The sequence below is a fragment of the Equus asinus genome, chromosome 4, assembly GCF_041296235.1.
Source record: "Equus asinus isolate D_3611 breed Donkey chromosome 4, EquAss-T2T_v2, whole genome shotgun sequence".
NCBI lineage: Eukaryota > Metazoa > Chordata > Mammalia > Perissodactyla > Equidae > Equus > Equus asinus.
In genome coordinates, this window is record NC_091793.1 from 102,624,064 (window position 1) to 102,648,565 (window position 24,502).

Here is a 24,502-nt window from a genome sequence, read left to right on the forward strand (position 1 = left end):
AATGATCCCAATCATCTCAATTTCCACATTAATAAAATGGGGATAATGTTAATTTATGACAGAGCTGTTGTGAAAATTAAGTGAAATAGAGGTTAACATACTGCCAGTACTCAGAAAACTTCCCTGCTACTTCACCTGTCCTTTTTTTCTAGCAGTAGAGTCTGGGAACAAGAGACAATCAGTTAACTTCAGAGGAAAAGGGTTCAAGCCTCAGCTCTGCTGCTTATCGGCTAGATGATCCCTGACAGGCCAGAGTCTCAGTTTTCTGATGGGTAAAAAGGGGATAGTTACGGTTACCTCATGGAGTAGCTGTGTGGATTTAATGGGATCCAATAAAAAGAATTAATAGTATACTGTAAAATGTAATACAATATTAATTATTATATTATTAATACACATCTTTCATTTCCTAGACTGAAGATCCTTGAGGACAGGATCTGCATTGGATTTGTCTTTAAATACCCTCAGGTTGCTGAATGATTTAAGAATCTCTATACCGTGGAGTGACATAGCAACCTGAGGTTCTGCCCATAAAGGGTGAGTCAAGATCTTCCAAAGAAGCAGCACTTCTGATCTACAGAATGAAAAGAAGTTGTCACAGGAGGTAGCAAGTGTAGGAAACCCTGATACTCACTCTGGGTGGTGCTAACTCCCTAGTGAAGGACACAGAGAAAGCCAGATGCAAGTGTGACATGGCTAATTGGGAGGTGTGTGGTCCTCTTGGAATCTTTTCCTGAGATGTGACAGAGTGCCTGCCAAGACTAATCAAACCCAACTGTACCCACTTCTGCTGAATCATATGGGGCTGCATTACAGCATCTGAAGGAACCTGGGATTCATCTCTCGTGATGTTGAAGCCCTAGATAGGAAATAGAAAGTCTGGGAACACAGGTGGTGTTTTCATTTCTCCTTGCATTTGAAGGCAATAACTTTGGAAACGATGGAGGAAGGGAGATGAAAGTAAATGGTGTTAGGGAATAGGATTTCTCTTTTCTAGATCAAAGGTTATAATACCTTGTTATGGGGCTAAGCACAGAATGCAGGTTGTGTAGACTTACGGAGCCAGAGATTCTTAACTCAATCAAAAAGAATGAAAGCTGAAATTACCTTAACATTCAAAGAAATGGGATAATAAAGTAAACAATTATGACATAGATGAAGAACTAGTGGAGGGATTTCTAGTAATTCTTAGGGGAAAATAACAGGAAAGCAGGTCAGGAATTAGAGTCATGTCTTGAAATGTCTATGCAATAATGCAAAGAATATGAATAATTAATGAGGATAATTTAACATTTAAACATGGCTATAAATGTGGACTAATAGATTCATCTAGATGCAATGGGATGAAAGATTTGTGACTAGAATACAGCATCAAGAGGAGAAGGAGTTATCATAGAAAGGAAGATGCATTAGACTCATAAAAACATGAGACCTGAAATGATCAATCAACATGAAGAAAGAAACATAAGTATTTATATTTAGGCTCAAAATTTAACTCCACAAAAATCACTCAAGAAAGTTCTAGTTTAACAGATTTTCAAATGAAAAGAACCTGAAGCTTTTTAGCTCATGGCAAGCTCCACGTGAGTCTGTGGGTGCCAACTACCAACACTGGTGACAAAGGCAAACCCAGTCATAGGCTAAGTGTCACATCTCCTTTCTCCTACACTGCACTGATAAGACTATATCTGTAGTATCTTGTCCAACTCTGGACACTGTGTTTTAAGAGGGTTCTGGATAAATGTCTGGAAATGTAGGAGTACTCAGGATGATGGAAAGTCTGGAAACCACGTTATATGAAGAAGAGTTAAAGGAACTCGGAATATTTATCCCATAGGACAAGAAGAAAAATATCTTAGGTGCCACATGATGCTGCCTTCTCTGTGTGAAGGGCTATCATAAAGCAAGAGAATTAAGACTTATTCTGTACCATCACAGAGGAAAGAACTCTAACCAATGAGTGTGGTTTCCAGAGAAACAGATTTTGGAAAATACGTGAAGGGCTTTCTAACAGTGTCAATTGTTCAAAGAATGGATCGAGCTGTCTTGTTAGAAGGGAGACCTCCTTGATATTAGAAGTTACTCAGCAGAGGTGACAGAACCACTCCGCAGTGGAGGAAAGCTGGATCTTAAGGGCTTCTTTCAACTGTAATATACTATGATGCTGTGACCTGATAGGGAAGTAAAGGAAGCAGATGAATAAAAAATAACTCCTAGGTTTTGAGGCTACTTGCTTTGGAGGAGTGATAAAGAGAGAGAGAGAAACAGCGGAGAGCCTTCTGGGTGAGTAGATGATGAGGCTGAGTTTGAGGATATACCAGAATATTCAAATGGTATCAAGAATGTCTGCTTAGGTAGTTTTGAATTCAGTTAATTTTGTTCTTTTTCTGGACCTGACATTTAAGACCCTATTCACTGGTGAAAGAATTCCATTTCATTAGTTGTGAAGGCGAGGAGAAAGGAGTGGGAGAAAAACCTAATATTTACTGAGTCATTCCTAGATTAAATAGATTATCTAGTTTAAACTTCAGAACAACTGTATTGGATAGTATTATTTTGTTCATTTTGCAGATGAGGAAACTAAAGTGAGAGATGTTAGTAATTTGTCCAAAGTCAAATTACTGGTAGGTAGAAATATTAATCAAAGCTATAACTGTTTTATTACAAAAGATAATGTCCTTAATAAAGGGAATATGTGAAAGGCTATGGGCAAATAAATTCTGATGGTATCACCATTATCACAAGAGAAGTAATAGTGGGCATACAAGTCTAAAGGAGAGGTCTTCAGACTCACTAGATACATACTAAATGACTACATGATGGAAGTCATTCAGATCATGAATTCTGAGTACATTTCTTTAGTACTGAAAAGCAAGTTGCAACTAAATCTTTTAGCATAATAGAAACCCAAAAAATATAGGAGAGTTGTGTAATCTATTACTATATTTTCTGTGACGGAATAGAGGAGAATCTAGTTACCATAGGTAAAGGAAAAAAGACTGTTTCTGGTCATGGAAAAGTATATTCAATTTTACTCCATAAAATGGTAAAGATTAACACCCTGAATTCAGAAATTTATAAATTAATAAACTCTCATTTATCTTAATAAAGTTCAAATAACGAGATTTTGTTTTACAGAGAAGGAGATTTATACCTGTTTATGTAGATTGGCCTTCAAATACCCCAAGATATGAATTAGTAAAGAAAAAACATAGTTGCTTTTAATGTAACTGATACATATATCTTTACGATATATATATTATATATACTGATATATGTAATCTTGAAAGTTAGCTATCTATTTTTCTATTTAACTAGATATAGATCAGTCAAATATTCACTTAATTTTCTCTTTATCTTCAAATCAAACTATATATATTCTAGATAAAGAATATTTGCCACCTTTGACTACAGGTCAATGGTTAAAGATACTCTGACAATATTTGATCCTAGATTCCAGTGATATTTTGAAATCATTTATGTTTACATGCAATGATAACTTAAATTAGCAGCAGTTAACCTTAAAGAATACCTGGGTAAATATACTCTTTATACCTAAGTTAGAGTTGTTTGATTTAATGTTTTGGTTTTATGGAAAAATTTGCTTTAAAGGCTAATAACTTAGATATTACATATAACTGGAAAAGCAAAGATTTAAAATAAAATAAATTACTTATTTTGACATTACTTCTAATTAAACTAAATCTGTGTGATCCATTGCTCCAAATGTCATTATACAAAAGCTTCAGAATGCTAAAATGAAAATAGCATTATATGATGCGCCTTTTGAATACCTTATTGACAAGGACTATAACTTTTCCAGGTTCGGATGTTTCTTTCTTCTTGTCCAAGTGATCCTTGGTAACGTACACGGCCACCCTGGTTTTCCCGCTCCCTGTGGGGAGGCATATAATGACGTTCTTCCCCTCCAAGGCTGGTTGGGCAACTTCCATTTGGTAAGGCCTGAGATGCAGTTCTGGCTCAGGGGATGCTCTTTCTGCCACATTCTCTTCATCTGAAGGAAGTTAAAAGGAAGAAAAGTAAGGGAATGGACAACAATGTAACTGAGACTAGAAAGCCTGAAACTCTACATAAGCTTCTTGTGGTTTAAATTACTTTTCATGTGTGGTCCAAACCAATCCATTTTCTATTTTCTGCACCCAAAGTGTGTCAGCTCTCTGTTTGCATTTGCAGGATACAGCCCAGTTGGTCTATCATGGAAGTGGCCTGGGGCGTAAGGGTGCAGAAGGAGTGAATTAACAGGGTAGAAGACTGGGAGGGGGCAACATGGGGGAGTCTTCACAGAGTGGGCAAAGCCAAGGGGAAATCACAGAAATGGCTGTGATGCAGGATTTGCAGTCAATGGTTCTGAACACATCAGACACTGCATTTCTTTGTTGAGCCATTATGCCCTACCTCTTTCTCTCAGCCCTTCCACCTACAAATCAAGAGGAACTGTGAAAGCAAGAATCATTAGTCCTTCTTGTTCCATATTCCCCCTTACATTTTATTGCAAAGATATTATAGCTGATGCTACTTTCCTTCAATTGAAAAACTTTATCTGACAACCAAATACCAAAAAGCATACCTATCTGTCTGTCTCTCTGTCTATCTTAAACATAGAAAAATGACCCCAAAAATCCCACTTTTGCCATTTGAGGAAAACAGATTAAACAGAAGCAACATTTAGGGAGAGGGGAAAAACTTCTCCCATGCCAGCCTTTAACTAGTAGGTTTTCATTGAAAGATGAAAAACAGTTTTGTTGGTTTAAACTGAATTGTGACTAATTTTGCAATTTAGTTTTGAATTGTGATTTTTATCACTTCCTTATATGTATGCCTCCACATATTCTTATTTTCCTGAAACTCAAAGCACAATATATTAAAAATATTTCCAATTAACATAAATTTCTAAATTTGAAATACTGACAAAGTAAGTACTAACATACATTACTTTTATAACTTATCATGTGGAATGCAGTAAAATAAATATTGTAACAATTTAAAAGCCCATTGTATGCTTTACGTAATCATAAGAAAAAATGAAATGACAGCACTTATCAGTATTTCTCTACACATGAAGTAAGTGTTCTTTCCCTTATCAATGATTGCAATAAAACTAAACTAACATAATGCCATTAACTTCAAAAAAGTTGCTGATGGTTCCATTTTAGCAACTGGATGACTCTATTTAATTGGGTTTTAACTTGTTGTGATAGTACTATCTGAACAGGTAGGAAAATTCACACCAAATACCCACTCAGTAACAATCATCTACTAACCTGGCAGGAAATTTGCCTTCCATATGGATGAGTAAACAGAGATGCAATACATGTAAGTTATCATTAGATCAGCTGCTGATTCATTTAATAAGATTTTCAGGAAAAATTCATTGAAGCTTGCCAGCACTTAAAAATATACATTTACAAGTTTTCTTTCCATGCTTGTTTTGAACTCTACAGCAATTATAATAACTCATCTTCTATTTTATTTACGTAAGGTTCAAGTTTATTTAAGAATATCATTACTTATCTCTTAACTGGTTTTTACAGACTATCAAAATCCTAATATTCCACCTATATATGGAAGATTTTGTCACCTAATTTTTTCAAAAGAGCCACAATATTTGCAAAAGAAATGTATTTTAAATTGTGTTTAACACCAAGATTCAGGAATTTACTTTTGCTAAATTGCTATTTGATCTAGCAAGTTTGTTAAAAGTTATTAGCAAATTCATTTTAATTTCACTCAAGGTACATTTCTCATAGATTTAAAAAACAATAATAAAGTTCTGGTTTCCTCATAACAGTGGCATGTACTGTCAAAAATAATCATTTGCTTCTTTTGCTTTTCATGCTTACTCCTATATCCTTGGGTAACAAAAATTTAAAAGAAAAGCTTAGACCAATTTTCTAAGTCTCTTTGCCAGGAATCTAAAACTAAGTCAAACGAGTAAAACATCAATATCACTCATGCATATTAGATATTTATTTAAGAAGAGTTAGAATGTTGAAACGGCTATTGTGTTCAAAATTTAATTCTATAACTGAAGTCATGATGTTTTACTGTCACTTAATTAGTCATGTACCACTAATTCATTCTGCAGTAACTATTTATTGGGTGCCTATATGCCATACACTCCCAAGAATACGTCCTTGTCCTCAAGGACTCCAGAGTCTAGGGACTCTTATACTGCTGCTACTAAAAATATGTGGCTATTAGATGGACAGCTAAATTATCTTCCATATTTTCTTGTCAAGTCTAGGAAACGTAATGGGTAGCCCCAAGTTTATAAGAGAAGCACGGAGTGAATGTGGAAAAAATTGAAGTTGGATTCATTGTGAGAATAGCATCCAAAGAAAAAGAGCTGGGTGAGTGCTAAATATTCAGCCTGATTCTTGCCTTATCACATCCTCTGACATAGGGATGGAAGAATTTATCCACATAAGCAATGAAAAGAAAATTTTCTCTTCTCTGTCACCAGAAGGAGAGAACTGGGCTGGTGTCAATGAGCCAGGAGCCAATTTCCTTTGTGAAAAAAAATGTTTGGGTTTTGTTTATTTGTTGTTTGTTTCTTTTTGGCTCTCTTTGAAAAGCAAAATCAATTAAATGCAATAATGAAAACAATGTTTAAAATATGCGCAGGTTTTGAATAACATTGTGCTCTTCCTCTACAACAAATATTGATTGAAACCTTAAATTTACACTGTATCATATAAATGGTCAAAAACTGAAATCAAATAGGGCTTAAATAATAACATTCTATTGGAACTACACCATGTGGCAAATTTCATTCTCACATTGATTTTGACAGCTGAGTTATTCTTGGAGAGAAAAGGTCTGTCACTGCATGTGTTTGAAATCGACAAAGTATTCCTTTACCTATATGTAATCATGAAAAAATACACCACTCCAGCTGGACAAATATTAATAGGTATTACTTCAAAATAGTAAGAAAACACTTTCTACATATCAGGTCAATGTGTATTGCCAAAAATATTGCCACTTTGTGAGAAGCAGTATATCTCTCTGAAAATAAGAAACAGAAAAACAAAAAAGCCTTCCAAAGTATAAATAGAATATTTAAACTTTGAAAGTACCACTAATTATATTTTACAAAGGCGCTATGCTTCCACAGAGGAACATAATGTTATGGTATTGGGTCATGCCCGTGATTTTTATGGCTCACTATGTGACCTTTGAAGATGGACAAAGGACAAATGGAATAAGGGGCCTTTGATGTCAACCTCAAAGGTTAAAACACAATCCCAAGCATTGTAACGCTTTTCGGTGATTCAATACATGTTTAACAATTCACAATTTAGCTAAACCTTTTCTTGAATTGATTTTTATTTCATCCTATATCATGTACCTGAGGGAAAGGAATTTAAGAATTTTATAATTTAAGAATTTTACTATCCACTATGCAAAGTAATTCTTTGTTCCTAAGCACTGACCCCATCTAGAACGTCAATGGGTGCACTTTGAAAATGTGTTTGTCTTCAAATGTATTTGCCTTTGAAAATGTATTTGCTTTTTAAAAGTAGGTTGCATTTAGACTTATCACGTCTTTCACGCCACATTGAGGACTGAAAATCAGTAAATAGTTACATTTGCTAACAGTTCCAAATAGACAAAATGCCCTGCACGTAGAGGATGTGCATTAAATATTTATTGAATGAGTGAATATTGTTGAAACGCCTTTACTTAGACAAACAAAAATTAGGATGAGGTCCAGAAGCTTAAGGCAGCCCATAAAAATGTTAAATATTAGCTAGGGCACATTTTGAGTTCCAGCATCAATAGCATTTAATAAAAATGTGAATTATTAAATTTAATGACTGTATAACAAGCATAGAAAAAACAAATACAATAACAGAAACAAACACATGGTAAGAACTTAATAAACACTGACTAAATTGAACAGAAAATGAATTAACCCTTTTTAATTAAAGTTAACGTTATGACTGACATTTGGTGAATTGAGTTTCCTCAGACCAACTTGTTCTACGGGATTCAGGAGTGTTATTGTGAAAAAAGGACATTTAAATGAAAGAGGTGGTACATTCCAATTTGGAAAGCGTTTAGGGCAGATGATCATCTTTATGTAAACTATTTTACCCCTTTAGGTCTGTTGTAGATCTAAATTTCTATAAATCTTCTGACAATCCAGGATAACCTGAAGTATACAATATTTTTTAAGTGTTTTCTACAACTCAATCACAGAACAAATAAAGAATAAAGTAATTTGTTTCTTAATTGGACAGTTTTTTACTCCTTCTTGGCTGGCCGTGTTGCAGAGCATTTTTTTTGTTTATAACCCGTTAATTTTCATTATGAAATATTTCAAACGTACAGACAAATATAGACAGGTGTATAATAGACATCCAAGGACCAGGACCGATTACCCATTCTTAAAAGGTGTTAACATTTTAGCTCAGTAATAATAATGGAAATACACATTCAAAACATAGAAAGAAGAGATTTGAAATCAATCAGACTGACAAAAGTTAGGAAATCTGATAACAGGAAGTACTGCCAAAATGTGGGGATTGGGAAGAGACACTCTTGTTTATTGCTGGTGGAATATTCACCTAACATGGAGAACAATTTGGAAGCACCTAGTAAAGTTCTCCTTTAGTGATGGAAATATTTTGCAAACTCTACTGCAATGCAAGAGATATTTATACAAATGGGGACTCTTAACTAGATGTGTAATTTCTAGTTCTTCATTTTAAAAAGGACTTTTGTTATCTGCAGTTATCTAGAGTCATACTCATTGATAGTATTAATTTTTTATTTAAAATGTATTTTAAAAATAAATAAAAAATTAGGGTTTGGGAATAAATGTACCAAACTGGATACAGAATTTAAAAGCAGTCAAATTAATTGAAACAGATCTCATCAATAAAATAGACGACATGATTCTATGGAATATGGCATGTGTCAGACCAGAAAGATATGTACTGGATCAAAATTAGAGAGCTCGATTCTAAGACTTTTGTAAGTTGTACTTTTAAAGAAAGTGAATGGCAAAGTTCCAGAACTACTTCAACTGTAGAAAAGAATTGCTTTAATTGCATAAATACATTAGGGAGGGTATGAACAGCCCCCATGCTTTCCACTATATGGTGTCTTATTTCACACTTTTTAAGGTTTACACAACAGTTAGGCAGTACCTGAATCACTTCCCATGGTGCCTGAATCACTGCCCATGTTGCTGTTATGTCCAAGACTTTCATCTAAGCAGCTGACACTTCCTTCTGCCAAACTTGTGTCTGATTCTGCAAAGGAAAACATTTTAAAATATTTTTAAAATATTTCTGAGAATAAACGTATTTTAACTGCACACCTCTACAGCACACAGTACATACAGTTCAATGCAAGTGGGGAAGGCACACCCAGACAATTATGAATAAAAGGTAAGAGTTTCTGGCAAGCTGCATTTAAAAACTCCACTATGGATGAGCAGCTGCCGGGGAGTGAATCAAATACACATACCTACTTAAAGTAGCATACGTCCAACATGACAGCTAAGGCAAATTTGCAAGGATGTATGACTTTTGTCGTCCCCCTACATGTAAACTTTGTCCAAAAAAAGAAGACCTAGGCTTGAAAATGTCATTTAAACAAAGAGAATAATATATAAAGCAGTGAGTTATTTTCACGTAAAATGGTAGGGAATTAACAAGGTAAAAACAAAGTATATGGATTTACTGATTAGTTACGAAAACAGCAGTTCAGTGATAAAAATAACTTAAAATCAAAAAGAATTTGCTCAAAAAAAAATCATTAAAGCCTGGCATTGCAATTGTACTAGAAGCTTACGTGAGGTTGGAAATCAATTTTTTCCCTCTCTATGATTAAACTAAGCTTCCATCAAAGAGGTACAGTTAACATGAGTAGCAAGGTCACATCTTCTCTTGTGGATCCCGATTTTGTGTTTTCAGTACCCAGTATCAATTTCTTTTGAAAACCTTCTTTCCCTAAAAGGAAGACTTCCCTCCTTACGGTTTTTTTCCAAGGACTAATGAAATCCCATCCTCAAGGATAAGAACAACTCCTAAACTGATAAAAATAAATGAAAGATGGCTACAAATGTCAGTGTTGGAATCGGAAGGACTCGTGAAATTTGCCATTGATGCTGCTCTGTGCCTAAATTCCTCTTATTTAAAATGGGACTAGCATAATTTACCTCATAGCATTTGATAACCATTAAGTAATATGAGGTACAGTAAGCTCTTAGCACTTTAGCTTAATTGCTGGTAATTGGAAAACAAAATAAAATTCAAGTAGTTGGTGTATTACTAGAGCAAGAGTTTCACTTAATAATGTTCTTCTTATAATTAATAATATTTATACTTGTTAGATAACTATTATTTCTTGCTAAAGCTGCCAAATGCACTAAATAAAGAATATTAAAGTAGCCTTTATCTTTTTAAAATTAGTCTGAGTGTCACACATTTAGGGCTGGAAAGAGAAATGGGTGAAAAACAGACACACAGTAAGTTATCAATGAAACTTCCCTGAAAAGAGACAATATAAAACTCTTTAAAACTACAGATATCTTCTCTTTCTTTAACCAGCTACACTTTTTAAGCCAGGCATATTGAGGTATAATTTACATACTATAAAAATCATTCTTTTTAGAGATATAGTTTGATGAGTTTGACAAATGTATACAGTTTTATAACCACCATCAAAATCAAGATTTTTCTATCACTTCAAAAGTCCCCTCAAGCCCCTTTTAGTCAATTCCCTCCTGCTTTCCCCTGGCATTCAATGATTTGGTTTTGTCTCTATAGTTTTGTCTTTTCCAGAATGTCGCATAAATGGATTCATGCAACATGTAGGCTGTATTTTTGGCTTCTTTGACTTAGCATAACCTATTTGAGATACACCCAAGTTGTTGTTTATATCAGTAGTTTGTTCCTTTTTATGGCTGGCTAGTATTCCACTGAGCACCTGTGACACGACATTTCCCTTCCAACGTGGGTAAACCTATTTAGCTTGGGAAATATAAAGGAATTACAGCCAATGCCAATCAAATATGTAAAATAGCTTTCTTAAAAGTTAAAAGAAAGCTGATAAGAAATTTGTAGACAAATTCTCAATGGACACACATTCTGTTTAAGTATATTAGCACAACATAAATACACTAATGTGAAAATACTGTGCTTATCAGTTGTCGTAGATTAGCTCTAAAACTCAGATTTGAGGAATCCCTTATGATCACACGGGAAAACCTGCATATCTCACTGAGAGATTTTAAATATGGCACTTTGCAATTCCCAGAGGTAAGCCTTGTTAGAAGCTCAGCGGCGAGTGTGGGATAGAGCTGTCAAGTAAAAGAGCGTTTTGGGCAGATGTACTGATGAAAAGAGAATAAGATTTGTAAGGAAAAGGCAAGGTGTAAAATGAGATGGGGAAAATGTCATCGCAAGGATAATTCTAGACCTAGAAATATAGACCAAGATTTTTGAAGACAAAAAAGTAAATTTTGACATGCTTTTCATTTGTTGTTTTAAATGTGGAATTGAGAACTGAAGACAATACCAAAAATACTGAAGAATACTAACAAATATTATCTAAAATCTAACATTGTATCTTTAAGTTTCCCACAAGTGTAATAAAAATGGAGATTACATTTGATTTTCACTTAATTTTCTAATCACCAGTAGTTGAACCATAATCTCAAATCTACTTCATGTATATATAAAGTCAAGATTTTCCCCAAGCTTTGTTCTAACATACATAAGGTTTGGGGCAGCTATTTAACGTAATGTACACTAATAGTTATGAATATTAAAGAAAGTTGCTACACAAAACAGGGCATTATTAATTGTTTATTATCAGGATTATTTTGATTCAACAAATAAATTTGCAATGTGTCAGAAAGACACTGAGCTCAGTGCTTTCACAGATATAATGCAAATTATATTTTAAGCTCTTAACATCCTATGTAGTAGATACCCATTATTATCTTAACTTTATAGGTGAGAAACCAAGGCTCAGAGAGGTTAAATGGTTTATCCATATCACACAGCTAGAATGGGCCAGAGCTGGGCATCCCCATTTTCTGAATTCAAGTTCAGTATCCCAGTGCTTTGTACCCAACAGCACGAATGGCTACTGACCTGCATGAAGCTTTGTAAACAAGCAAACAATCCTGTATCCATAGTGTTAAGTGAAATGAAAGGTTTTTTTTAAGCGTATAGACATTTTCACTGTAATGTCAAATTTTCTATAAATCTTGAAACAGCTTATCTTTCCAAGAAAAAAAATTGAGAGATTGTTTTATTTTGCTAACATTTCTGATTTCATCAATAGACTTTAGTTTACTTTACATTTAAACACACACACTTATATTCAAACTTTTTTTGTGCACACAAAAGAGGAACACTTCTACCCTTGGACAAAATTAATTGCAATAATTCTGCTAGAGATCATTAGGAAAAGGAAAGTGAACATATAGACGACTATTTCTTTGTCATTTTAAGGATATATAATTTTCCAGTTTCTCAATACAAAAATAATTTTGTTTCCTAGGCAGCAAATCCTTACACATTTAATATATATATTTTTTGATTTCATAGAAACAGAAATAGTAAAGGAAATAATTTTAATAACATAAGAAAATATATTGTATCTCCCATACATTGATAATGTCTTCCGTGAGATTTTCTTCCTGCATTCACTTAAAAAAGTCACGTTACACACACACCAAAACGCCAGATCAGGAAAGTGCTTATATGATGCCCAAATTAAACCGGCTTATTGAGTTTATAAGCCGAGAATTCCTGCAATTGATTATCCAGGATTACCTTGTTTCATTCTTTGTGCTTTTCACAGTATGTCAACCTGGACTTATGTCCTAAGTGAATAAAGTCATGTGTCTATGATTTTAAAATAGATCAGATAGAACAGAGTCGACTGGAGGCAGGGGGTTGCCGTGAAAAGAACACGTGCTACGGAGTCAAACAGATCGGTCTCCAGATCTGAGTTCAGCCACTGCTAACAATTGACTTAACCTTTAAAAAATTTTTTAATATAGGTTGTAGTTTCTACTTTCTCATTTATTGTAAGAATGATTCTCTTAGATCAAGGAAATGAATCTTGAAGTGAAACCTCAAATTCGTGTGAAGTTGCTGCTTAAAGAGGCTTTGAATATTGGAGTTACGTTATATAATAAGTTTAGTTAACTTTTATATAGGTGTTATTTCCTCTAGGGAAAATATCAAAGCTAGCTGTGAAACAGATTAGAAAATGCTGGAAATATCTAGCTGTTGAAGAAAAGCAGTTATTCATATCAAACTCTGTTGGAATGAAGGAAAATGATACTCATCCAGTTAAAAGATAGGATTTTCTGTAATAATTTTGTAAATAACACCGAAAAAGAACAGCTTTGCTTACAGTGATAGTAAGTATCTAAGACCAGTCCATAAGCCATGGAAAAAAACTGCCTCATTTTGCAATCACATGTTGAATACTTTACTAATAAGACAGAAATATTAACTGGAATCTGAGGAGTTTCATATTTAACACCTTCTGGAACCTTAAATACTTTAAAATATTTTTAAACCATTTAGAAACCAAAAATATTGAAGTTAAAAAAAATTCAAATGAAAACCTCTCTGTTGACACCTTTCTAGATCTATTTCAATGTAAAGTGTGCCCTCTGCTGGAAAATGTTATTATAACAATTAGTTGACAAGTACATTGTTTATGCACCCTAAGAGCTAAGCTTCATTAGGTAAGATAGGAATTGGTTCTGACTTCTGTTTCTGCTGGGTATTGTCTCTCGTATTTTCAGCCTAGATGCATTTCTCATCCACAGAATATTTCTCCTTTCTTATGCCTTGCCTCAGGCTGTCATACGTTCTCTTTGCTGGAAATTGGTTTTGCTTTATGGCAGGAAGCAGTGCAAGGGGCCAGGGCCTCTGTGCATATTGAGAAAGAGGAAGGGCAGCAACAGATTCCCTTCTCCTGAGACACAGTGCTTACAGGGTCTGCAAGTAGTGTAACGTCACTTGTCACGCTAATTTTATGTTTATGCTAGCTCTGATCTTGTGATGCATTTTAACTTCACCTCTTTAGCTATGCCCATCTTCCCTCTAGCTGCATAATCCCCACAGCCTGGAATGTCAAAGACGACCCCTAAAACTTCAAATGCTTGTGCACGTGTAGGCACACACACAAAGAGTGCATAGGCTTCTTAAGTGTGCTTACTTTCTTACTACTAATAATACAAATTTCCCTTTCTTTTGAAATAATCTTTTTTGAGAGGAAATAGATGACTTTTATTTTCAGCTTTATGTATATGGATTTGTGCATGCGCATGCACACACACACGCTCACATTTTGGTCTGTCAGATTTTGCTCTCTGTGCCAGGGAACATGTGTTCCCGCAGAATGGAGACAAGCCACCTCCACCCACCTTGCATATTCTCTCCTGGATCCAAGCTTCTAGGAAATGAGTTCCCCAAAGAGAAAAAACTCTCCTAGAGCCACAGGCCCACATGGCTATCCATGGAGCTCCTCTGCTCCTGTTTATAGAATTCATACTGCTGAAATGTTGCAGCCAGAATTAAATTTGAATTGTGTGCCATGATGTTGGCTTCAATTGTAACATCTATGCCCTTTAGCCTTTGGACTTGAGTCTCAAGTAGAAAGATAGTTATTAAAGTCCAGCATTGTGGGGATAACCCATACTCACTAGGATGACCCATTCATTCATTGCCAGCCAGTAACAGAGGCAAAGAGTCCTCGAGTGGCATATCACCTCGCTTATGGGTGATACGCCAGATGACCACATGGGAAGTAGGTGTTGGCAATAACAAGGTGTAGGGATGACAAGATAGAAGAAGAAGAATTGGAAGCCTCTTTGGTAGGTACACTTCAGGAAGAGCTATTCAAGTTAAGACCTGAGGAAAGTATTGGGAGCAAGACATTTAAGGGTATCCTGGTAAATGTTCAACAGTCGGCTCTTTGGGGAGAAAAAGCCACAATTTAAAAGTGTTTGTCATCTTTCATGGTGTAAATATTCCCACCGTGGTTGATTTCAAGTGGCCAGCATGATGTCACTGAGTGGAGTCGGGTAGAGATGTGCACATTTGGCTCTTGTTCCAGCATCCCACTGGATACATTCCTCTAATTAAGGACTTTCCCACAAACACCATCTGAGATGATCACACATGCATTGTGTTAGTAGTTCATAATTGTCCAAATAAGGAACGATAAACATTTAAGAGCATTTTTTTTTTTTTTTTTTGCCTTAGGACAAGCATTTGTAAAACTCATAGTTAGAAAAACCCATTAACTCTCATTGATCTTAGAAATCTTTTCTCCTACCACATTCCTCCACAATGTTCCCCTCTAATCAAACTGTTCCTCTAAACACACCTCTGATAGAATTTTGCCGTGTTTATTACAACTGGATTGATTTTTATAGACTTTAGTTTTAGGGTAGTTTTAGGTTCACAGCAAAATTGCACTGAAGGTACAGAGATTACCCATACATCCCTTCCCCCAACATATGCATAGCCTTCCCGATTATCCACATTCCCCACCCTAAATTCTTTCGAATTTTCTCATACCTGCGCTTTTGTTCATGGTGTTCATGCAACCGGAAATGCTGCCTGCCACTTCTGTTTACCAATCCGACACAGGCCCTTCCAGGCTCAGACAAAACATCTCATACTTTTCCTCTGTGAGCTGTCTCTAAGTCTTCTTTCTTTCACAAGTTTTCTCTCCTCATTCTTTAATACTTTCTCTTTTGCTGTAGGTAGATTACTTTTTCTCTTTGAGAGTATGTAACGTGTTTTCTTGAACTGGATTATAATTATAATCTCTTTGAGAGTCAGGAAAATACCTCAGTACCTGGTTCTCTCAATGCAGTAAGACAATCTGACTACTCACTCTCTGCCTTCTGGTCCTCATTCACAGCCAAAATAGAGCAGGTAAGGTCTAATAATCAAATTAAAATTAGAAGCATCACCTTTGTTAAAATCCTGCTAAAAAAGCTTTAGGTTTGTAGATATAAAAGAATGTCATGAAAATAAATCCAGCATATATTAGCTGCACACTAGGGAGATTTCTTTCCACCAAAATACCTATGTCCTCATTCCTGAGATATGAACACTAACCCTTCCAGAACTATTGTGTAATTGTAAGTCATATAACTGACCTAGATGGCTCCTGGTAGGTTTCAAATAAAATACCAACCTATGTTGTCCTTTAACAAACACCAATAGCAGCAGCAGCAGTAGCATCTCTCTGTCTCTTTCTCAGCTCAAATTAATATTTGCCTTTTGGATTGCCTCAGTAGTATTTCTAGTTCCCAATAATTAACGTACCTAAATTTAGAAAATACAGAAGTGAAAGAGAGCTATCTTAATTCAAACCAATCCTGTAATAGTAAGGCTGATTGTACACTGCTGTATCAATTATCTTTCCCACTAAGGTCTCAAGTGCTATATGATATTTATTTCTAGAGATTCTAAAAATCTCTAAATTTCTAGAGGTTAGTGCTGTGAAACATTATTTTGGTCCTCAAGTGCAAGGATAAATTTTGTGGCATTTTTACAGAAATTAGTATAGACCAAATCTAAGATTGGACTTTGGTCTATAAAAAGGCAAAACAAAACAACAACAAAAAAGTGCTATAACAGATTGGGCCAGGGAGAAGGAGGCTGTTTTATAAAGGTCAATTTTTAAACCCCTCCTACAGAACATGATCTATGCAAAATATATCCACAATATATTCCAAAGCATAATGTCACCGGATAAACCTAAGGAGTGGAACATATGGGGGAATATGAAAAAGAAGGTATTAAAGTCTGAAAACAAGCAGGTTGGTAAGCTCATTAGCTGGGGTGGAATTTTAAAATCTTCACGTGAACGAATATATAAATCAAAATATACACACGCATTCACAGTCATGCGCACTGTATATTCACACATGGTACACTCTACACTGTTACATTATATCTCCACGCTGGAACAGTGAAATTTCATTTTCTTTATAAATGTAAAAGCGCCCTCTGCTGGCCAATCTGAGGTATTTGCATTTTCTAGTTTCACAACAGGGAGATTCAACATAGAATGAGGAAGTTTGGGGAATTTTCTGTAGAACTCTGCATTGAAGTCAGTTTATTCCAAATACAATAAATTTTCTTCATTTTTAATCTCATTTATTTTACTTTTATTTTCTTATAGAGCATTAATTCCTATAGTATAATAAAAATTTCGATGTAAAATAACTACTCACTTGTGACAAAGCAACAGCAGCCAGACAACTAAAAATGATTGTACAACCAATTTTACTTAAACTTAGAGAATTAAAATAATCCAGATAATTATGTATTTGCTATAAGGAAAATATTTTTAATGAAAGAAAATGAATGTGGGCTTGGTGTTCCTCTGATGTTTTCTAGGGAAGCGTGTCCTAGTGAAACACCAAAGTTTTCCAATATTTTCTTGTTATAAATTGATCAGTGACTTCAGAAAGCAGAACTATAATATCCAGCATTAAAATTCTACCAATAGTCTGAGAACTACTGAAATACGCTTTAGAAATTATTGTGTTAATTCAGAAACAGGTAAAATAAATAACATTTTTGGTATATCTTAATTATTAATCACTTTTTTAATAGGAAGCAGTTGGAAGGAGAAAGGAAGAAATAGTAGCTTCCAGTGTGGAGACATGAAGAAATCATTCTCCAGAACTATCCACTGGGAAACTCTGATATATCACCCCTAGGATGGATGAAGGAGAGATGATTAAAATTGGTTTCAGGGCGGGCCACCATTGTTAATGCTGGTGTGTCTCACCCATCAGGTGTGTTAAGAAGTAAAACGGGCTGAAAAACAATCTATAAAGAATCTTTGCATTAAAACTATAAATAATTAACATTGTATGCACCAAGACTACTATGCACTAAAAAACAACACTTCAGAAATTGATTTGGAAATAAAAATTAGAGAACTCAATTTAAAATTAGAAATAATTTGAGTCACATTTCTTCCTGCATATCATATTCACAGAATGTGTGCAGCTTAAGTAACAAGTGTCTTTCAATGCCACTTTGGTTAACTGTATTTAAAATCTTAACCCGATATATTGGAATTCAAAATAAAGGTTATACATTATATATATATATATATATATAGGAATTCAAAATAAAGGTTATACATTATCAATATCAACAAGATACACAAAACAAAATTATGCAAATGCATATTATAGACTATGGAATACTTTCACATTTATATTGATTGTTAATTCTGTCAAAGAATGCCTGTATAAGCCAAATCCTTCTACAGTAAATTTTGCAACAAAAATGTCAATCAAAAGAACTCCAATAACTTCTTTGGGCTAATGGTACTTTACAAGTTATTTATGTCAGTAATTCTTAGTTCCGAAGAGCAACAAGAAAATGAAACAGACACTGGAATGATCCACAGCATCTATCAGCAGCAGTGTCTAACCCCTAAAGCAAAGGCACTACATTTTCAGAAATAAGTTACCCTTTGTTACTGCTCTGGAAAAGGCCAGAATGGATTGAACTAACCTGTTTCCAAATCCACATGAGAAGTCCAGATATCACAAAGATCTTACAGACTAGAAGATTGTTAAAGTCTGTGAATTGGATGGAGTCCTCAGATTACTGTACGGCTCACTGTACTCTCACATGTCCTCAGACTATTACATATTTCAATAGTCCTTACTCGTCTTTCACAGTACTTATTATACGACTATTACACAGGACTTGCTGTGCAGCTATTTAGTGACAAGTGTTTGGTTGACACGCTCATCAGTTGAAAGTGCCAGGGAGCAGAAACCATTTCTGTTACATTCCCCCCTATTTATGGTGCTGAGCACTGAACACTACATGCCTGGCATATAATAGGAGTTTGATAAACATTTGTTTAAGGAAAGAAGAGAAAGGAAAAGAGGGAGGGAGAAAGAGAGAAAGGGAAGGAATCTAGGAGGGAAAAAAAAATCCTTTCTGTCCTCTAAGGCCATTATTAAGATCCAGATTTTTTTTCCCCCACAAGATGCAGCTTTAAGTTTTATATCAAATAGCAAAAAAATAGAAATTTTAAAAAGTTTTGCCTTTAATTTTGTCCACTTCGAGACTCAGAATCCTCCATAGATAGATAAACCACAGGCTGACAAGATGCATTTGTCTGGCTACTTTTGATGAAAAACCCTCATCTGAGATGCAGGATCATCTCCCAGCCTCCATCCTGTCTTCAGTTCTTTCTAGTGTGGATTTCGAAAATACCAAGCAACCCACAGAGATGTCAGGTAGCCCACCAGGGAAGTTTATTAAAAAGTGAGAACCCCAATCAGATAGTGGATTTTGGCATTCCTATAGAATCATGATTTCTGAAGGAAAGCACAGCTGCTCAAATTGAAAAAAATAACCCTCTAGAATTCAGGTTGAAAAGCTTTGCTACTCTGTACATTAAACCTTGCTACTTAAAGTGTGGTCCAGGACCAGGAGCAGCTGCATCGCCCAGGAGCTTGCGAGAAAGCCAGACTCCCGGGCCCCACACAGAACCTGCTGAATCAGAAACAGCATTTCAACAAGCCCCCTCCTCCAGTTCACTCATACGCACATTAAAGTTTCAGAAGAACTGCATTTAAAAAACAAACACCATAAACAAGGCTAAATAGCAGGCAAATTATAAAAAATATTGGTACTATTTATGACAAAGGATTGTTATCCTAAATATTTAGGTAGTTCATATAAACCACAGAGAAGAATATAAATACCTTATTGGAAAAATACATAGGTAATTAACAAAAACAACAACAAAAAGGAAGGAACTTATAAAAATGTTTTTCATTAGAGATAAAAAAAATTCAAATTGAAGCAACAAAATACCCAATTGGAAAACTCTGAACATATTATTACCCGCTCTTGTAGAAGAGTCTTCAGGGTAATAGGCGCTCTCCTACACTGTTGGAGGACAGGGAATTGGTAAAAGTTGCTGGAGTGAAATTTGGCATCAATTATTAAATGTCTTAAAATCGTAGGAATCATTTGATCCAGAAATTCCAATTATGTAACACGTTTTTAAGAATTAAACTGAGTCATAAATACAAGGAGTTACTGTGGCAATATTTAAGGTGTAGAAATTTGGAAACATTCTAAATGTTCAACAATTAGTTAATTATAATGCATCCAACGGATGAAACTATTATTCAGTCTTTAAAAATCGTGCTGTAGAAGAATATCTAATGAACACAGGAGAAATGCCATTATCTATAAACATCCAGGTATGTAAAAAGACCTGAAGGATACATACCCACTTGTTAAGAGTAATATGTCAAAGCTGGGGGAGTACGGGTGACTTTTTCTTTGTGTGTTTCTGTGTTTTCCAAATTTCCTGCAATGCAGCCATATTATTTTTGTGAGTAGAAAGTGGTAAATTTTGCAGTGGTGTGCTGGAGTCAGCTTATACTGGCTCACAAGGGCCAATTGTCACATTTTCAGAAATTTTGTGAGCCAGCTGTTAAGCATAGCCATTTAAAACGATTAAATTACATAAACTTACAATTAAATAAATTATATTAAAACAAAGGTAATGAATATTTAAAACTCATCATTTCCTCATCATTTTACTATAATCATCTTTGATGTTGAGGCTATTTATGCCTGTGGTGTCTATATGGTGGCAATGCTATGTAATGGTGTGCACCTCTCTTCCCAGCTGTGTGTTCAGTGACATTATGTTGGAGGCTTGAAATCAGCCTTAGTGGGAGTAGTTACTCCATGGAGATTGGCAAATGCTACAAATCAGGGCTTTTTTCTTTTCCCCAGAGAGCTACTTCCACAACATATCCACACACCACAGACTTGAAGTATCTCCTGAGAAAATAGAATGTAGCCCTTCTGGGGAGAGAGGGGAAGAGAGAAGGATTCTCCTACTATGAACAAATTAGGGAGGGAAGCATAATTAAATTAGTTTGATTCTTCCAGGGCTGTTTCACACCAAAAAGGTGGACATGTTATCTATCTCTCACACCAATTAGTTACTGCAGTTCAAGCCAAACCCAGTTTCGCATCTGTTCACCATCCTTTCTATAGCTTTGGTTTTAGTCTCTGCAATCAGCTGAACCTCTCTGAGACATCCCAGTGTGTAATATAGGGGGAAAGGTAGTGGTCTTATTTAATTATCAGAGCTTTGGGTGAGTCAAACTAATTAATGTATTTCAAAGTACTATGAAATATAGGGCATGCTTATGATATTTATCACATTACAAGGACCATGGCTAGCTTATAAAGTAAAATTAGAAACAAATGTGTTCATATTCAGAACATATTAATATTGCATTACTTTTGAAAACACTTTTAGCCACAGAGAGAAATTATTTTAATTTAATCTCCTCTAGAAAATTTATTTTAATAAAAATGCTCACAAAACCCCAAAGCCCAAATTTTCTCTCTCTGTTGAACAGATCCTGATATCATCAATGCACCAAGTGATTTTTCTGGAAGTGGCAGTTAGCATACGTAAAGTATGTACATGTTCCAAGTACCTGAAACTACAGAAGAATCTGCATAAGATGATTCCAATGCATTATTCTCCACGTCCCAGACATCCTTCTCTGGACTTGGCTGATCTGTGGCTAGAAGCAGTGGCTCTTTAACTTCGGGACCATCTTCTTGTGATAAATTCTCAGTTTCTAAGAAAAAAAGTATTATAATGTAAACAATAGTGCAATGCAAGTTTTTATACAGTATACAGAATCATTACTGTTATTTTGAAAACAAAAAGGGTGTTCCCAATAGAGATTTACCTGAATATACTTAAATATACTGAATATACTTAGAAATTCTAAACAGAATGTAAACTGTATTGCAATGCAAGCTTTTCTAAGATATAAATTGATGTTATTGTTATTTTGAAAATCAAGTGGAGGTCGCTAGTAGAGATTTGCCTGAATATATTTCAATACTTTGACATTTTAAAAAGCCTGGAACGTGTTTTTTGTTCTGACACAGTATTTTTACTTTTAATATGGACACAATGAGTAATTCTTTTGTAATGATTAAATTTTATCTAAAAAGACAACATAATAAGTATTATGCTAATCATAAGAAAAGTGTGATGATTTCCCATCTGACCATCACCTTTAGGAGGGAAGCCACTTATTCAGTGATACAAAGTCACATTTAAGGCTGAATTAATGAACATGCAAATTGGCGGTGGTTTTCTTTAGCTTGTGTTCTTGCCATTTTGTTTCCTCGCTGTGTGTTCTATACAAGATGTACATATGCTTTAATGTCAGCCGAAATTCATGTATTCTGAATTTCTGGAGATTTTTTACAATTCAAGGAAATATTCTGTATTTGTCCTTTCTCCTTCCCTCCATTTCTCCCTTCCCACCTTTCCTCCTTCAACCACTATGTACTGAGTGTTTTCTTAAGGGCCTAAGTGGGTTACAAGGAAAAACAAGAGTTTCTGTCCTTCCGAAGTTACAATCTGTCAGAGAACACTGATGCCATAAAGAAAATTTTGTAAAGTATCATTTGGGACTAGCCTATCTTAAGGAAAAAGGAGAAAAATGTGTCCTCAGTTTGGAGAATTTCCTGAAGAAAACTATTGTGATTTTGGACTTTCTCTTTGGACAAAACAACTTGACAATATTTGCAACCACATGTTAAGTTATTTGTCAGGCTTATAATCATAATAGTCAACTTATTTTGTGATTGCCATATAAGTACTTTAATATGTTAAATCATTTAATCCTTAAAATAGCCCTAAGTGATAAGTAATATTACTATCCTCATTTCACAGAAGAATAAACTGAGGCACTGGCACCGGGAGGGCAAGCACTCGGCCAAAGTCACACATCCAGGGAAGTGAAGGAGCCAGGATTCACTAAGAATCAGGATCTGGAGCCTAGGCTCCTGTATAGTCTGCTCCAGTCACCATAACAAAATATCATAGACTGAACGGCTTATGCCACAGAAATTTATCTCCTCACAGTTCTGGAGATTGGAAGTCCATGATCAGTATGCCGGCAGGTTGGTGTCTGGAGAGAGCATGCTCCTTAGGTTGCAGAAGGGCCACCTTCGTGCTGTGTCTTCACATGATGGAGAGAGAGAGACAGAGACAGAGATCTCTCTCCCTGGTCCTATAAGGCCACACTGCTATCCGATTAGGGACCATCCTTCTGACCTTTCATTTAACCTGAATTACCTCGTAAAGACATTACCTCCAGATATAGTCACATTGGGGGTTAGGGCTTTAATGTATGAATTTGTCGGGGGGGACACCATTCAGGCCATAGCAGCTCCTGACCACAAGAATAACCACGGCTAACTTTGTTCTGGTCATCCAGGCCTGCCAGAAAAATGCTTAGATTCCCATAAAAAGATGCACAGTTCAGCAAACAATATTTAACCCCCTGACTCCCCTGACTGGATTTTCTGAGGAAATGAGAAGTAAACCAGACTTATCTGGAATGAGTAGGTCAGGAGCAACCTGACTGCTGGGAGGGGTGGTGAGAGAGTATAAGAATGCTGAGCCCCAGACAGGGACTGGTATTTGCCATCCAACCTTCAGAAGAAGCTAAGAGACCCCTTTCCACTCTGCCCTCATAAAAGCCCACATATTGGGGTCAACAACCATCACCACCCACTTTAGTCAAATGGGCGAGAAGCCCCAATGTGAGAGGACCCTGCCATGGGACCAGAGAAGGAAAAACGGGTGATGGATAACTGATGCCACTTTTTTTCTTTTCAGAGGCCTTTCTCCCTTCTATAAAGTGCTTAGCCTTGGCCAGCCAGTATACGTGCAGGGGCTGGGAGAGTTCGGATAAACTAGTCCCCAAGCCATTCTGAAACACACACACAAAGACCTAAACATACTACAAAGTTATGACTTACAAAGAGGAAAGGAAAGAAGAAGGCATGTGAATACTAGATGTATGTGATGAGGTGTGTGATAACATAGGTATGACATGGGAATCACTATATATACTCTACTTGGATTGCTATTGTTTAAAGAATTATAATTTGAAAAATCATATTAAACTTTTCACAAGGCACCTTGCAAAGTGGGACTTCACAATACCTTAGAAAGAAATATGGCCAGGCATGTTGTCAGGAGAATCTAGAAGACAGTTTGGAGCAGATCTTCTAGACTCTTTCCTAAATGCGTATGCCACTGTACACAACTATAAAATGACTAGGTATCCTCCAATTTGGGGGATAGATATGACAAGGTCTTTTGTGATTTGAAAGGCTGCCCATTCCAATATCCCTTGATACACTGAAGTCAAAATTTCTCAGGGAACAAAATAATCTAGACTGTAGGCCTTTCCCTTTGAAGTTCAAGTCCTAGAATATTCGCCATGGATGGAAACAGTCCCATGAGTTCTTGAACAGGAACTCATCATGAGGGGGGTGTTCTGGACTGGGGTCCAGCTCATCCTCGCGGTGTGTGAAATTTGGCCCCATCATATCATGTAACTTCAGCT

General features: G+C 35.6%; 1 protein-coding gene across 1 annotated transcript in view; it reads right to left on the bottom strand.

Moving 5' to 3' along the window:
- IFIH1 (interferon induced with helicase C domain 1) overlaps nt 1-24,502 on the bottom strand; it is a 52,071-nt gene that overhangs the window by 18,713 nt on the left and 8,856 nt on the right. Inside the window, exons 3-5 of the mRNA XM_014860185.3 lie at nt 21,554-21,700; nt 9,180-9,284; nt 3,795-4,015 (exon numbers count right to left, since the gene is read on the bottom strand). Coding sequence (XP_014715671.2) covers nt 3,795-4,015; nt 9,180-9,284; nt 21,554-21,700 — 473 coding nt within the window. The remainder of the gene's footprint in view (nt 1-3,794; nt 4,016-9,179; nt 9,285-21,553; nt 21,701-24,502) is intronic.